The sequence below is a fragment of the Centropristis striata genome, chromosome 1 (assembly GCF_030273125.1).
Source record: "Centropristis striata isolate RG_2023a ecotype Rhode Island chromosome 1, C.striata_1.0, whole genome shotgun sequence".
NCBI lineage: Eukaryota > Metazoa > Chordata > Actinopteri > Perciformes > Serranidae > Centropristis > Centropristis striata.
In genome coordinates this window covers 18860061-18872663 of record NC_081517.1, presented here as the reverse complement: position 1 = coordinate 18872663, position 12603 = coordinate 18860061, and the positions used below count along the sequence as shown (strand labels likewise).

Sequence of the window (12603 nt, the reverse complement as noted above, 5' to 3'; positions counted from 1 at the left end):
GTCTCCAATAATATCTCTGCAAATCATACCAAGGCAGGAGTTTGTGATTTGAAAGTTTTGTTCTAGGTCAGGTCACGGATATGGTGTGCTGAGCAGAAGAGATAACTGTCTTCTCTGCTTGGTGACATGACGTGTCCACATATTGAATAAACTGACAAATAAATGGATCGAGAGGAGGCACCTTCTGGACTTCTACCTACATTTGTATACTGCACCTTCACCTTGTTCATCTACAGCACACATATTGTTGATGAACATAATGTATCACCTTATTTGCTACTACACACATATATATATATATATATATATATATATATATATATATATATATATATGTATATATATATATATATATATATATATATATATATACGCACTACTGTACAGTTAGATTTTTTATATAATCCATACCTATATATACTATACTTATACATATACATACTATACTTTTATATAATTCATTCCTGTATATATTGCACTATGATTCACTTAGTTACTGCTTAAGCACTTCTGGTTAGATGCTATCTGCATTTCGTTGCTTGTACTTGTGACATGTGCAATGAAAATAAAGTTGAATCTAATCTAATCTAAGTTTTAGTAAACGTTGTCAGTTTGAACCCAGAAACTCTGTAACGGCACATTTCTTGACGTATTGTAATAAAGTGAAGTTAAACTGAGAACTTGGACGTCTCCTGCTCATCGTTCCCCAGCAAACGATCTGTGCAGAGAAATAAGTGAGAGGATTCACTGTTGGAGTCAGATAATTTAATTTTAAAGGTTTTCTCAATGTATTTCTCAATACAGAATAATTACCTTTGAGGCGGTCACAGGTGCTTTGAATAGTTGTGTAAGGTGAATGTGATTTTGTAGTAACTAACTATAGTTGTTATCTTGCGCTAGGTAAAATATTAAGCTAGCGTTAGCTTGTTTGGATCGGACACTTTAACTGACGAGTTTGACGGTTAATATCAGTTTAAAAAGGTGAATATCCAATGTCTTCCTTCATAAATGGCCATTTCAACATTTTTGACATTATAAACTAATTACATTTATACGAAGAAGTAATACAGGAGTGCTTTGTGATATTGTAGTGAATACTTAAGTAAACTTTTAAGTTATTAACTGACTAAACATTTCACATTTACCTGTTTCCTTTGCTCCGACTGGACCGATCGAGTCATCGGAGCTCTGCTCGGAGGCCTGTTTGAGGCAGTCGCGGGAAATTGAAACTAAATCGATTCCCGCTTCATCGAACTTCAAAATAAACTTTCCATGGACACACCGGCGGTGCCACTGTAAGTCTGCCCCAAATATGAACCGATTCTCATGTATAGACGAGTTGTCATTTCAACGAAGTAGGTGTGTTTGTGTTTGGACAACTTTTCAGTCATTTCTATTGACTCTTAACTTTAATGTAAGGGATTGCTTGTAGCTAAAAGTACGTTTACTAAGGTCGATCTGTGCCGTTAGCCTTCTAGCTAACGTTATGTGAAGCTCTATTTTATACAGTCTATGGTGAAGCTACTTGTATATATACCACCCATACCAACTGAACCAGTGTTAAAATAGTCGTGCCACAGCTCAACTTTAAATTGTGTTTTGGATGTTCAGGGCGGGTAAGCTGGATGCAGAACAATGTGGAGGTATGAACTGTGAGGAGCTGCTGAGGACCACACTGCACTGTGATGACAAGGAGAAGGTACTGTTGTCTGCACACTTACGCTATAAAAAGTGCCACAATGAACCATTTGTATTCAGACTGCTGCTGACATATTTACATTTTGCCCACTCAGCTTCGTAGGAAATTGGCACTGCTACAGAGGGAGTACCTCAGGACAGCTGAGAGACTACAGGTAAGAGTCACTCTTCTTCTATGAGCCCAGTATAGAATTTCAGTGTATCAAATCAAAATTACTTTATTTATCCCCGAGGGGAAAGTAAGTTAGTCTGGTAGAATCTCTGTGATGGCTGTAGGAGAGAAGGATCTTTTGTATCTCTCCGTCCTGCAACAGAGAGAGGAGCCATAACATCTGCAGCATCTTACTACAGGTGTCCAGAGATCTGAGCTTCCTTAAGAAAAAGAGGCGGCTCTGCCACTTTTTGTAGAGAGGGTCTGTGTTTAGGGACCAGTCCAACTTATTATCCAGGTATACACCTAGATACTTATAACTTGGCACCACCTCCATGTCCACCCCACAGGTACTCACTGGCTGAAGAGGGGGCTTGAACCTGCGGAAATCTATGATCATTTCCTTAGTCTTTCAGGTGTTCAGTAGGAGATGGTTCTTGTGACTCCAGTCACTGAAGGCTTTTATCAGATCCCTATATGCAGATTCCTGTCCATTCCTGAAACACGGCACAATAGCAGTGTCGTCCTCACACACATTTGTTTATTTCCTCACAGCGTGCTGAGCGTTTGGATGTAGTCCGGAGACATGTGAAGAGTAGGATCAACCAGCAGAACCACCAGGACCAGAGGGACAAAGAGGTGACATCTGTCCCTCGTCTGAACCCATCTTCATTGATACTGAACACCAACAATGGGACAGAAACAAGGGCACACACTGGAGGTGAGTCAGTCCGTCCCAATCAGCTGCAAAGAGCAGTGCATAACTGCAGTGATGATTACATAGGAATGTACTGTGTAGAATGTCTAAAAGTGATCCAAGGAATATGTTTGCCACACAGGATATATGTTTTAGGTGTACCAAGATTTTAATACTGATCGAATCATAAAAATGTAAACATTTAACAATATAGCCTTAGTGGGGTACATTCCAGAAAAATATGGCTGTTATATAACAATTGATATGATGTAGACTAACGTTTTAATAATATTTTTAAAATGTGAATGACAGTTGTCAGGGTATAAACCCATAAATATGTTGACTTTTATAAATCAAGACTGAATGTCTAACAATGGCATAGCCCTCTGTGCTGAAAATATGTAATTGAAAGTTGAATCAAACTGTGACATTAAAATCCAAAGACTAATCAAACTTTGGATTTGGAGAATTGTGACAACCCTAGACTATATAGAATAATTTAACTCTATGTGTGATACGGATGTAAATATTTAAGTTGTAATATAATGTTAGCAATTGTTGATGCAAATCCTATAATCATTGCATGTCAGAGATGCAAGTTAATGGGTTTTTTTAATATGTTTTCCAGTTGTTGTCATTCACTGTGCCTGCTAATTAGTGTAAATGACACCTATGTGGACTATGATTATTTTTTAATGATTGTTTTTGTTGAAGTGCTTTTGAGATCCTGGAAAATATCGAGAAATTATAAAAAGGGAGACTGTGTAAAGAGGAGATGGCGATATTGTCATGGTGCCTAACTTGATTATATCATGAACAATACATTTGTTATTTGTAATCATGTTTTTCTTCCTCTGTCTTATGCAGTGTTGGCACATAAATTGATTCCATGCCTGTCCATCACACATAAAAAAAAGTAATATGGTTGTTACTGTCATTAATCTGAGAAGCAGAAAGTGCTTTACCTTTAATAACAGTGAAACATTTCTGATGTTTTACCAGGTACAGCAGATTCTAATAACCCCAGGAGGAGCCAAGTGATAAAGTTCCTGCTCCCCTCTGATGCTGCTTGCCCACAAACCCCAGATCCCAGCCATGACGCAGCTAGAGGTCACAGAGCCAGTCCTGCCCTGCGGCTCAGGTCTCGGCGCAGCCGTCTGCGCTGGGAAAGGAGGAGCGCTGAGGCTGGCAGGAGCACAGACGACAACAGTGAGGAAGGACCGGAGCAGAGTGAAAGGATGGAGACTGTTAGGACAGAAGGAGTTGAAGAGAGAGTCAAAACTAAAGAAACAGAGGTTGTGAATGGAAGTGAGGAACTATTTTCTGCTACTGACTCTGAGTTTCCGTCTCTGCTGCTTACACACTGGAACACTTGTGAACAAATGGAAACAGAAGATAAAAAGGAAAAAGAGATCCAGGGACAACAAGAACAAAGGGAAAAAGAGACAGAGTTAAGAGCTGAAGGGAAGAAAGAATCAGAGTCAGCCTCTTTGTTGAAACATGTTATACACACTGAAGGAAGGGACCAAGATGGCACACCAAATGAAAGAAGAAAGGATACAGAGGGAGGAGTGGAAGATGAGCATAGTGAAGGACAGCGGGATGGAAGGCTGTGTGAAGACAGCAGTAATAAAGAGACTGAACAAGATGCAGCAGCAAAAATAGAAAGTGAAAAAAGTCATAATACCACAGCTGAAATAAAAGAAGAAAAAAGTGAGACGAGTCTCCTGGACTCCTGTACTCTAGTAGAGGGACTACTTTTCCCAGCAGAGTACTACGTCCGAACCACAAGGCGTATGACGTTTTCACAGAGTCAGCCTGACATGCAGGCCGTCATACTCTCCCAGTTGAGCATAGGACGACCTCGCCGGAGCCGGGGCAGAGGATCCAACAGACACACTGTGACAGGTTCGCCCTCATCTGCAGATCCTCGTATGGAATCACAGTCTGCTGAGCTAAACAGTCAGAGCTCCAGTGAGATTTCAGAACAGATCTCAGGTTGTCAGATTGACACGGAGGCTTGTTTTTCTCCTAAGATTACCCCTGCTCGTCCAGCAAGAGGTGGGAGGAAAAAAAGAGGGAGAAGGAGACCTCAGACCCCACGATGCACTCCTAGTTTAGGCACCCATCCACTCGGCCTGGAACAATGCTCAGACAATCTCAGCTCCCAGTTCTCTACCTCCCCGTCTCTGCGTGGAGCTGATGAACCAAAGCTCTGCCTCGCTCCAGGAGAAGCTGCTGTTCCAGTGCAGGACGACCCCCAGCCGGCATTCATCCAAAGCACAGTTACACCGCCTTCTTCTGGAGTTAGTGGAGCTCCTTCTGGCTCTGCCTCTGAACATCTGGAGAAGGTCTTTCCCATCTTTCTGAAGGGCAGCAACAGGACTGGCAGAACCTCACAGATGAGTAGAAGTAAGACATTTCTTGTGACTCTGTAGAGACAGATAGTGAAGACAGGGTCTACCGGTTTGTCATGCTCAGATTAGAATATTTAGTGTAATTAAAGGGGTGGAAACAGTTTGTAGAGAACTAAAGACACCAGCAAATTTTCTTTTTGAAGAAGCTGAAATGAGAAAATGTGGGCTTTAAAAAAAAGAAATAGAATCATTGATCATCAAAATAGTTGCAGATTTATTTCTGTTGTCCAACTAATAATTAGATAAACTAATCAGGGTGATAAGCTACAACCTAATTTAAAATTGTCTAATAACTAATTGTAAAAGTTATATTCAATTCAGTAAGATTATTTAAAGTGTACACTACACTGTAATGTGTAAAAGAAAAAAGTTTCTTTCTTCTTGCACATTTTCAACCAGGTCATTAAGAAATTACAACACAAATTTAACATTGAACACAAAAAATAAAAGAAATGTTTCTTAACACAAATAAAGGTAAAGTAATTATAGTATGTCTTAGTACAATTTTAAGAGTTGTAAGCATATTTCAATCATTATCGATAATTATTAATAACATGCATGCAGTTATTTTGGCAAGGATAATTGTGACATAAAATTTTCATACCGTTCAGTATCGGTACCCAATTTCTCCAACTCACCACCCCACATACAATATAACCTCAAAATAAAATAAAGTGTCTTGGAGGCTACAGAGATATGTAGAAATTACCCTATAAACTATCTGAAACTATTCCCTCACATTAATTTTCTTCACTGTGTGTCCTGCAGGTGCAGAGAGCTGGCGATCTCTCCTCTTGCCGTCCTCTCCACCTGCCCAAACTTCTCTGCCTCCTCTCTCCTCCCTGTTCCCCGGCCCAGTTGGGAACAACCTGATGAACTTTGACATGACGCTAGATTTCCATCTCCCGGATGACCAGTTTGCTTCCTTGAAGTTGCAAAAACTCCGGCAAGTCGCCGTCGGTTCAGGAGTTGAACATTTTGTATCTCCAGCTTACAACACGCGCAGGAGCTACTGGCAATCTGACGCCCACTTAAGCAGCAGTGACGCAGTGATGTCTCTTCCACTCAGCCTCACGGCCACAATCCCAAGTTCCCCCCATCCCACTGAAGCACAACAAGCTGCTGCACAAAACCTTTCAATAGAACACGACCTTATAGATAAATTGACAAGAACTGGAGAGTCATCTGAGCGAGATGTTACAGAAAACCCTGGAGAGCAGCAGACTGAAAACCCTCACCCAGAGAGTCGGACTCATGCAACCTTAGCAGAATCGATGTCTGTGGATCAAATTTGTGCTGCTGACTGTGTCGATCAATATAAAGAGCAAGATACTGTGACCCTGAGTATGGACCACCCTGTCGAATCACAGCCTCACATCAACTTTGCAGACAAACCTGCAGGCGAAGTGAATGATAATATCATCGGACGCTCAAAAGAACTTCAATTAGAAGAGCCCTCTGTCATTTTATCAGAAGAACAAACAGATTGTCCTGCAGTAGTCCATCCACTGGAGAATCAGAAGTCTAGAAACACCCAAACAGAAGACAGAGCTATCATCGAGACTCTTTCCTTCGATTGCCCTTTACAGAAAACCCCCGAGGAGCCTTCGAACAGCTGCACTCCTGTACAGTTATGTAATGACGGTGAAGCTTCACCTGTGCAGCATGTGGGTGTTAATTCTCCTGCTAAAGATTCAAAGGAATACCCTGAACCCAGTCCTCCCAGAGACAGGCCGGTGGATGATAAAAATCAGAAGTGTTCACCGCACCGCAGAGTTCACTCCCAGCTCCTGTTGAGCCCTCCTCTGGCGTCAGCACCCTTCATAACACCACACCTGCCCTCTGTGCTCCTCTCCAGCCCCACAATGCCATCACTAGGACTGACCCCACACCCTGTCCACGCCGCTCTAACTTCCTCTCCATCTGCCCCATCTCTCACCCTGCCTCCTCCTCATAGCCCGTCCACCTTAGCTCTCTCTCCTCCACCTTTGTCCCCCTGTCCATCCCTCCCTCCTAGCCAGCCTCCCACCTCCCCTGCAGGTCAGTTCCAGACTTCCTCTGAGCAGTTACGTAAAGATGATGACTCCCAGAGGGTTGAACCTCCTACTTGCCCAACGGTTTCCAGCAACCAGTCACAGGGCTCAGGTGGACAGGTGCACCTGAGAACAGAGGAGGCGGCAGAAGAGCATGTGATACGATGCAAACACACACTCAAGGTAAAAGCTTGTCCTCGTCATACAATTAGAAAGTAATGTTTGGTTTCTGCAATGGCTGCAAGAAGCAGTTTTGAATCAAAGTCAGCAGTTATTTGCAGAGAAGATGTGTGTGTATCTGCAGCATGTATAACATTTAGAGTGAATAACTGTGTGTGTGTGTGTGTGTGTGTGTGTGTGTGTGCGTGTGTGCGTGTGCGTGCGTGCTTGTTCAGGCCCCAGCAGGAGGCTGTCTGGTGGATGCATGCTGTCTGCTTGGATCCTCAGGTAGTTTGTGTGTCGCAGCAGCTGGAAAGTGGGCTGTGTGCCTCTGGAGTCAGACTTCAGCTGCTGATTGGAGGTTAACACACACCTGGGCCTTCAACGAGGTGAGTGTGCATATCGAAGTAATTGATAAATAGGCATTCAAGGAATTAATCAATTTCAAAAAGAGGATTCTCTGTTTTTCTATTTTATATCATTGACTATGTTTACAAGCAAAGACTGTTACAAGGTGTTTACATGACTTATGTAAAGAAATATTCATCCACAATTCCCGTTCATTCATTCAGTGTATGCAGCATGTGTACTCCAACTAGCATGTTGTTTATTGCATCAAAATATGGTCAAGTGAATTGAAATGGTTGCAGAGCATTTTGCTTCTTTGCATCAAAATACAATTTTCCAACATTAATCGCCAGACACAGCCTCCCTTTTCATTCCTTAAACAACCTTCTTGAAAAGGTCAGCATTGCAATATCTGAGCATACCCCAAAACATGTCGATAGCCAGTTCTTTCATAATTTTTAAAAGTAGCTGTGTGTCTCCTTCCAAACAGAAATGTAGGCTTTTCTTTTGGGCGTGCATCCCTGCTCAAACTGATTGTTTTTTGTGTACTAAGAATGCTCGTAAAACCTGAATATTATCTGTGTATTTGTGTCTGTGTATACAGTTTTTTGAGATCTTCTATATTCAGCAATAAATTAAGAAAAACATCAATATTGAAAATAGCAATAAAATACAGTTAAAACTATAACATTTAGCTGTTGCATTAGACACTAAAACAGCTCAAAATCTGTTAACATTCCTGTTTTTCTGCTTTTCCTGTGACACTTTCTAATATGCCACACAATTCGGTCAAACATGCAATCATTTTTCATTTTTATGCTTTATTTCTGTTTGTTTACAGGCCGTGATCAATGTGTTTCCTGTCCCGGATGCTTCTGGGCTGATGTGTGTGACTCTGGGTCAGTTGGAAATCAGAGAAGTGAGGTGAATACAAAACACTTTATCAGACTTTCTGACATGAATTTTAACATTTTTGGCAAATTTTCTGCACTGAAGATATTTTTTGATTGACATCTCCAAATTTTAATTTTCCAGAGCTTCTTGTACTTGACTGTGAGTCTGTTTGTGTGCACAGGATGCTGTCGTGCTCCAGCCTCTCACAGACTCTGCTCTGTGAGGGCGTCGTCCAGGCTGTCCTGTGTGTGTCACAGTCCAGAGTGGTGACCTCCGCCCACTCAGCATCTGGTTCCACCCTGCAGGTGTTCACGCTGTCAGACAGTGGCAGGTAACACAGAGTTTGTGTTGTTGCCCTTTCTCTCTTTCAGTTTTTGCCTCATTGTACAAATATCTAAGTTTGTAATTTCTCTGTCAGCGCATCAAGCTCTCAGCCTCTCGTGTCTCCTGGTGTTTGTGTCGGGCTCCTCGCTCCAGTGGACGGACTCTCAGATGCTCTGATCGGCTCAGATGATGGTGGACGCCTCTTCATCTGGTAAATTTGGACCAGGAGTCATTGCTACATTCGTCATTGCCATGGTTAACAAATAGCAAAATCATTTGATGACATCTGGCTGAAAAAAGAGCGTTAAAGTGCTTCAGTGTTTGTGTATTTATTGCCTTCATCAATACTTTTTATGGGTGTTTTATGACCCAGACCAACATTTCAGCTCATCTCTATAATCAGATATCAGCATATGAATGTCGATAATTTTCCTTAAAAGCTAGGTCATCATTAGCTGATAGCCAATGGGTTCTGAGAATGCATTTCGTCCAGTGTGATCCACCTCTTTTGCTCTCCACACGGACTGCCAACCTGCATTCAACCATAGCCCACTCAAATACAATTGTAGTACAAATAGAAACCAGGGTGCTTCCGATTACCAAAATCTTGTCCCAATATCTACAGATACTACATTTCTATAAAATCTATATTAATATCTGTTAATCGCAATTTTGCAAATGCTGATCATGGTTTAATATCTCTAATTTTACCATTATTTCAAAATAAGAGCACACCTTTATTTGAGATGACTTCATCCAGGACTGACAAATCAATCCAGATTATTCAATTAACCTAATTAGCCATTTTAGAATACAACGGAATATTATAGGATAGGATGATACAAGCATCTTAGCCTGGATAAATTAAGCCACATTTGAAGAACAGGGCCCAGGTTCTTTAACTGAAGCACAAATATTTAACACCAAATGTAATCCATGTGTTCTCTTTGAGAGTAAGGATTTTAGAAATTGTAAGAATAGCATCCAGATTTGGCTCTCGTGGACTACTTCTGTTGACAGTTAAATGTATTTGTGTGTTGCAGGAATTTAAAGACTGGACAGCTTCTGCAGAGAATCATCCTTGGCGATGGTTTATCACACACGGCCTGTGTCAGAGGTTACTCCTACTGTGTAAGTCTATTTGCTTTGCATGTAAAGGAGCCTGTCTGTTGTCATAATATTGCATGTGCATCCAAAACTGTCTCACTCTTTAGTTGATTTTAATTCTGTGTGTATGTCGGTGCACAGGGAGTGTTATTTGTCCTGCTGCAGCATCAGTTGCTCAGCTCCTTGGAGGAAGAAGTAAAAGAGGTCACTGCAAAGGAAGAGGCGAAGGAAGAGGAACGGAAGAAGACTGCTCTGTTCTCTTTAGTTGCCATTAACCCTCGGAGTGGGAAATCTGTCCTAGCCACTCAGCTGTATCCGCCCAAAGCCTGGTCTGGCAGGTGAGATTGATGTATTTTTGTGATTCTGCATGTAAAACCTTCAAATAACTAACACTCACATCTGTCTGTGTGTTCTGCAGGCTGTGTGAAGCCGACGTTAGTGGCTCCAGTGTGGTCGGCCTGAGTCAGAGCGGCTGCGCATGCGTGTGGGAGCTCGGGCGCCGGGGGGCCTCGGGGATGGTGTGGGCTCCTGAGAGTGAAGGCTGGCAGCTGGCTCGATGGGGGGGAGGAGGCACGCTGGTGACTGGACATCACAACGGAGACGTTTCTTTACACTGCTGAAGTCTGAGTCAGACTCCTCTCTGCCACGAACGTAACTGATTACTTTTATCAAATAAAAATGTCTGTCTGTCACTGGATGAAGATTTTAACCTTTTAAAATACTTCAATGTCACATATGGTTCTGCAGTTCTGTGACTTCCCTTAAAGACATTTTAGTTTGACGTGTGTCTCCAAACCCATATTATACACTGTAAACTGAACATGTTGCATTATTTACAAAGTAACATGACCTCAACGAGACTGTTTTCTTCCAGCCTTTAAAATATTTCAACACTACCAGTATCACAAACTGAACCCCTGTGTGAGAGTGTTTACTTGATGGTGGATTTTCATTTTTTAGACCACTGAAACCCAAAAACCAACTTTGTGTTTTATTACTGCTGCTGATTTGTTCTTCACTGTGATTGCTTGAATACATTGTTATATTTCATATATTTAAAGAAAAAGAAGTTTGTTTTTATAATTTACATTAAACATTTGTGAAATCTAATTTAGTTTTTGTCTACTTTTGTCACTTAGGTGGACTAGAGCCAGCTTGACTTACTGTATTTTCATTTAAGGTGGCAGACAGTTAAAACATGCTTTTTCTATCACTTCTACAAAATAGTAAATGTACTCATGCAGGCTTGGGGTGTTGAATTTTCACCCTCTCTTTTAATACAAAGCATTAACACATGGTGTAGGCCGGCAGAAGTCTGTGGTGTTTGAGTGGTTAAGTGTGATCGTCCCCTCATGGCAAAGATTACAAGTTTGATCAAAGCAAACAGCTGTTTACTTGGACAGCACCGCCCAAAGCAAGGAAGTGAATCTCTGGCTCCCAGCGGCAGTCTAAGTCCAAGTACACTAAGTACATTACTACTATAATCATACAATGGCTGTATCCTTGAAAATAAATCCACGGTGGGTTATGTGTGGGATTTAAGCCATCCTGAAACATCTAAAGAGAGTTTAGTTGCATTATTGCATTTTGGCTATCAATAATTAAAGGTAAACACATAATGAAATATTGAGAAATAGGAACTAATTGTAATAAATTAAGTTGTAATGACTCCATGTGGCCGCCAGGGGGCATCAAAAGATTGATTTATCGTTACTCTGCACAGTTCAGAGCTTTTTTCAGCGTCCTTTAGCTTTATTCCAGTTTAACGTTAAACACAACAAACAAAGGGTTTGTTTTTGTGGATGCATATTTATGTATGTGATATCTGGCAGAATAAACAGAGGAATTACAATAAAAAAAAATTTTAAGATCAGGAGATAGTGATATATACAGCCAGGCCAGCTGACAGTCTTGCCTGGGCCCAGGACGAGATTATGTTAGATGGGCCCCCCGCGCCCAGATCTCTCCTTTTCTCTTGTTGTTCCTCTCCTCTCCTCTTTCTTTATAAACCATGACTAAATGTGCAGCTATTTACCCTGCAGATTATGAGTGTATATTTTGAAATAAGGGGCTAATTCCCATCTTTCAAGTATAATATCCCTGATTTACAAAAAGCGTTTTTGCAGATAGCCTATTTGTGCAATGAGCTTTATGAATCTATTTTATACTTAAAAATAAATTAAATATTAATTTAATAAAACATTGCAAGCAAAAGCATTCTCTCCTGTTCCTCTCCTCTCCTTTCCTCTCCTCACATCTCTCTTTGACAAGAGACAATAATGGTTAAGATTAACAAACTACACATGCGCTGTTGCTAAATACACTCTTCATATGTATTGGAATTCTGACACTAGCAGGAAAATAACTGACTAAATAAAAAAATAAACTATAAATGACTCTCTCTCTCTCTCTCTCTCTCTCTCTCACCGGTAGCCTGTCCCTCCTCTCCTCCCGCATCACTCTCTCTGTCACCTGACAGCTGCTGGATCTCTCCCCTCTCTGTCTCATCCTCTCTGACGGAGCTACCAAACTTAGTTTCTGTCAAAGATAACGTTTTGTGTCAGGCTTTCATACAAGCTAATGGACGTTAACATTAGAGCGAGCTTGTTAGGTTACGTTACAAGGCTGTAAACATTGGCTGCGCTGTTTCTTACCTTGCTCTACGTTCACTTTACTAGTCCCAGCTTCACCGTCACCACCTTTTTAAAAAATATTTGTTCATAAAATAAGGCCTCCATTTGCTTCTTCTTGTCTTCTCTTTTCTTTCCGTTTCTG

The 12603-nt window shown here is 41.2% G+C and overlaps 1 protein-coding gene across 2 annotated transcripts; it reads left to right on the top strand.

Annotated features, from left to right (window-relative positions):
* Positions 1–772: 772 nt before the first annotated feature.
* palb2 (partner and localizer of BRCA2) lies at positions 773–10938 on the top strand. Of its 2 annotated transcripts, XM_059333718.1 has the most exons (14): positions 773–981; positions 1178–1295; positions 1612–1699; positions 1794–1853; positions 2405–2570; positions 3549–4958; positions 5732–7179; positions 7392–7544; positions 8345–8427; positions 8579–8728; positions 8816–8932; positions 9765–9852; positions 9970–10166; positions 10247–10938. In XM_059333718.1, exons 2-14 carry the CDS (start codon positions 1273–1275, stop codon positions 10446–10448), a joined length of 4185 nt encoding a protein of 1394 aa, XP_059189701.1. In that variant the 5' UTR covers positions 773–981; positions 1178–1272; the 3' UTR covers positions 10449–10938. The 2 variants fall into 2 exon arrangements, with proteins under 2 accessions (XP_059189701.1, XP_059189692.1); XM_059333709.1 differs by having other exon boundaries at positions 773–1295.
* The last annotated feature ends 1665 nt before the right edge of the window (positions 10939–12603 follow it).

Coding starts and splice junctions, on each gene's coding strand:
- palb2 (XM_059333718.1), top strand. CDS start 1,273: ATGGACACACCGGCGGTGCCACT. Junction 1,296..1,611: donor GACACACCGGCGGTGCCACT/GTAAGTCTGCCC, acceptor TTGGATGTTCAG/GGCGGGTAAGCTGGATGCAG. Junction 1,700..1,793: donor ACTGTGATGACAAGGAGAAG/GTACTGTTGTCT, acceptor TTGCCCACTCAG/CTTCGTAGGAAATTGGCACT.